Consider the following 4222-nt stretch of genomic DNA (forward strand, 5'->3'; position numbering starts at 1 on the left):
TTTTTTTGGGTATTTGAGGAAAAATCTATATATATTTAGGCTTTAGGACAAAGATGATTTTTATATATAAATTAGGTTTCATATAAACAAATACCAACCTTGAAGTTCTCGTCCAGTTCGTAAACGAATGGTATCCCGGTGGGAAGATTGCATCCCATGATGTCCTCATCAGACATCTGGTCCAGGTGCTTCACGATACCCCGGAGAGAGTTCCCGTGCGCAGCAATCAGGATTTTCTTCCCAGCTTTCATCTCAGGAACAATTACATCGTTCCAGTAGGGCAGAGTTCTCTCTGTACAATAAAAAAAGATATTTCGTAATACTTCAAGTCTTTCATTTCAATTATTACTGCAGATATTGAACAAATACTAAAATTGCTTAAAACTAACTTACTAGGTTTAATCTTAAGATATGGAGGGGGGGGGGGGGGGGGGGGGGGGGGGGGGGTGAGTAAGGCCCTCAAAAATACAGAAGCAATCTCAAAGTGCATCTGATTACTTCTCCTGAGAATGTTGAATTACTTACGTATGGTGAGTTTGAGAGACTCACAGGTTGGGAACTCCTCATCAGTTGGTCCATCCTTGTATCTTGGATCGTTCCTGATGGCTTCGTAGAAAGCATGTCCAGGTTCCATGGGGGGAGGAGGAACATCAAAACTTCTTCTCCAGATCTTAACCTATATATATATATTCTAAACTCGTCCTTTTCTCCAATATATATATTCTATTTAACACAGCTTGCTCATATCTTAACTTTAATGTATTCTATAATCGGAGGCCTACCATTCCATGACTATACTAATACGTGACTATACTAATTAAAATCTGTGGTAAGGTTTAATTGCTCATAATAAATTAATCTGTTAAAAATCCAAACTAATTTGCTGTGAAGGTAATTTTAAAATTTGATTACAACGTACAACACAAGATCAACACATACAACCCCTGATCACAATTCTAAGCACATTTGCTTCTAATGAAATATTCATTTAAAATATCAAGGTGTAGGAATTATTAACCTGCTCTTCTCCGTGTTTAGCAGCAGTCTCGGCCTTGTTCAGACCTGTCAATCCACCGTAGTGTCTGGAATAGTATATATTAATTTCTCAAGCCATCAAATTCACCAATTTAAATACTTGTTAACATAAATTCCCATATATATTATATTTTTATCATAATCATAATTTTTCATTAAAAATATAAAAATCCTACCTCTCGTTAAGCCTCCATGTTTTCTCAACCTTGAGATCAGGTTGGCCGATCTCCTCGAGAACAGTTTGCAGGGTGACCTGGGCCCTGGTAAGTAGGGAGGTGTGCGCTACATCAAATGAGAATCCTGCCTCCTTGAGAGCTTTACCTCCTGATACCGCCTCCTTCTTACCCTGCTCACTCAGGTTAGCATCAAACCAACCACAGAACCGGTTCTCCTACAATACAATACAATCTTAAAACTTGAAGACTAGCTGACTGGAAATGTATTTAAATAAATTTGGCTTGTCTGTTTGTTTGTATCCAATAAACGTCAAAACGGCTGAACCGATCGGGCCCAAATTTTAAAATTCACAAGGCTATGGTGGTTTCGACATTTTTGTCACTCACCATGTTCCACTCGCTCTCTCCGTGCCTGATCATTACAATGGTGTACTTAGACATTTTGGATATGGTTTGACGGAGCAGGATTCGGTCTGAAAGTATATCAAGCATGAATCACAGCATATGAACCATATCACAAAATTTCCATATTTAAATGACCCACTTCCGGTCTACGTATATATATATAAATATTCTTGGTAACAAATAACGTAAAAAAGTTATATATACTTTCTTGAACAGAATGAATTGAATGTATATTTTTGATGCTAGGAGAGTTTTAATATTCGAACATTTAATCGTTACCATTGGCAAGAATTTGAACTTTACTCTAGATAGTTCAATCAAACAAAAAACTGATAATTTACAGATTTAACAAATTCTTGATATTTTAATAATATCTTATGTATTTACGTTATTTATTACAAACTAAATTTTTCATTAAATTATGCCCCATGTTCTAAAAAAAAAAAAATCTCAATAAAAAAAATTGATCGAACCACGAAATATTATATTTATCAGAAAATATTAGGAAGATAGAGAAGTTAAACCCTGGAAGTAGTTACTAGGAGAAGAGACATTTTTCTCAGTCTTCACAGTTCTGTATTACAAAAATATAGAAGTATCCAGCATTTTAATGTACGATATAGACAATAGACATAGCACACACTTTACACATGCAACTCGTATAAGCTCCAAGTTTTGATACCAAAAACTAAAGGAAAAACAGCTACTTCTCCATAAACAAATTTATAGGAACTTAAAGACCGGAGGAGAGGAGTTTAAGGAGCTGATCGAGATAACGGAGTTAAAGAAACTGACGGAGCTAATAGAATTAACGGAGTTTAAGGAACTGATGGAGATAATAGAGATAACGAAGTTTAAGGATCTTATAGAGATAACGGAGTTTAAAAACTGATTAAGCTAATTGAGATAACGGAGTCTTAGGAGCTTAAGAAGCTAATAAAGCTAACGGAGTTTAAGGAGCTTATGGAGATAACGGAGCAAATAAAGCTTACAAATTTGATGAACTTCAAGAGCTGAAATCAGCAGTCAAAGCTAACTTTGAAGTTTACAGATCTTTAGGAGCAAAAGATGACGGAACTATAGAAGCTGAGTCCAAAGATGAAAACAGCAGAGCTCTACAAAGTCCTTGATAAGGTTGGAGTTTACAGGGATTGAACTAGACTGGGTCGAGTGCTGCGGCTCTCTGAAAATAAACAAAAATTATAATAATTCTTTCTTCCTGTTTTTTTGTAAGTACGCCTGGAGAACTAAATAAGTGCATTTCTGTTTGTTGCAATAATATTCTTAGAGATACATTATGCAAATTACATTGAGGTAAATTATTCAACATATCTAGAGGAAAAGAAATAATAAATAATCACAAGATCTAAAGGGAAACCCGACACTGCACCCCCAGACCGCCTAACAATAAATCTGGAAGACATCTTTCTTTTGTTTAAAAAATTTATTTCAAAAAGTTCAGAATAAAATCAAGTTTCACCTGTACACAATAGCAAGAGATCCCTCTTTTGTTGAGAAATCAACAGAAACCAGAGGAAATGTTCCTAATGATCCCTCTAACAGTATAGCTGTATGCTGGATCTAAATTATATTTATTTAGACATGATAACAAAGGACACCATTACAAAAAGGAAAGACAGAAAAGTGAAAATAAAATCGATACAAATCATCTCTTATCTGATCTACTTAATCAAAACTAAATAGAATAAATTTCTTAAAAATATGAAGATATTCCCACCTGTCCATCAGCAGAGGAGAACTGTCTGTATGAGTTAGAGTACTTGGAGCAGACTAGTTTAGAGAAACTGTGATACCATCCAGTAGTTTTATTCAACAGGGGAGACAGTTTAGGATCCAACTATAAGAAATAACAAAAATAACGACATTGATTCAGGATTTAAATTCAAATTTTCTAATCTCTAAATACTTGCTACCTGATGGTGTAAACCTTTGACGTTTTAATCTATCAGAATTAATAATTTGAAATAGCCAAGGTCTACGACATCGGGTTGTCCAGATAAAGGGATAAAAAATTAGAGTATGTTGCAAACACCTATTTCCTTAATGTTGGTAATTTTTTTCTTTAATTCATCTTGAAAGCGCTGATGTACTCAAATGCCCTTTCGGGGACTAAATATTAGAAGACTTGAAATTCCTAAAAGTCCCCGAAATATTATGAATAAAAGGTACCAAACAAAAACAAGGACTACAACTCTTGTCCTGATCTGAGTATTGTATACCTCGTCTAAAGTTTCACTATGAACCAGAGTAGTGAGATGAACGAACTCTGAGAATGAGAGAGGAGGAGAGTTTGTACTCAACCTTAACCAGAGTTGATCCCTCCTACAGTCCACCATTGCATCCCGGACAACTAGAGTTATCTTCTCTTCTGCCATTTTAGCCTTGAGATAGACAGAAGTTATAATAATAATAACAATAATAACAATAATAACAATAATAACAATAATAACAATAATAACAAAAATAACAATAATGACAATAATAACAATAATAACAATAATAACAATAATAACAATAATAACAATAATAACAATAATAACAATAATAACAATAATAACAATAATAACAATAATAACAATAATAAC

General features: G+C 34.1%; 2 protein-coding genes across 5 annotated transcripts in view; both read right to left on the minus strand.

Moving 5' to 3' along the window:
* Window positions 1–98: 98 nt before the first annotated feature.
* On the minus strand, window positions 99–1791 carry LOC111707019 (phosphoglycerate mutase 1; the record flags this gene model as incomplete). The annotated part of the gene is given in 5 exon segments (XM_023479997.1): window positions 99–292; window positions 526–676; window positions 1019–1082; window positions 1212–1426; window positions 1599–1791. Coding segments are annotated over 5 exon segments (729 nt in total), but the record flags the coding sequence as incomplete, so codon positions are not given.
* Window positions 1684–4222, minus strand: part of LOC111707018 (KICSTOR complex protein SZT2) — a 29196-nt gene continuing 26657 nt past the window's right edge. For all 4 annotated transcript variants that reach the window (XM_023479994.1, XM_023479993.1, XM_023479995.1 and 1 more), the window contains 4 exons: window positions 3857–4018; window positions 3355–3474; window positions 3097–3197; window positions 1684–2799 (listed from right to left, as the gene is read on the minus strand). In XM_023479994.1, coding sequence (XP_023335762.1) covers window positions 2694–2799; window positions 3097–3197; window positions 3355–3474; window positions 3857–4018 — 489 coding nt within the window. In that variant the 3' untranslated portion in view covers window positions 1684–2693. The remainder of the gene's footprint in view (window positions 2800–3096; window positions 3198–3354; window positions 3475–3856; window positions 4019–4222) is intronic.

The sequence above is a fragment of the Eurytemora carolleeae genome, unplaced genomic scaffold, assembly GCF_000591075.1.
Source record: "Eurytemora carolleeae unplaced genomic scaffold, Eaff_2.0 scaffold771, whole genome shotgun sequence".
Taxonomy (NCBI): domain Eukaryota; kingdom Metazoa; phylum Arthropoda; class Copepoda; order Calanoida; family Temoridae; genus Eurytemora; species Eurytemora carolleeae.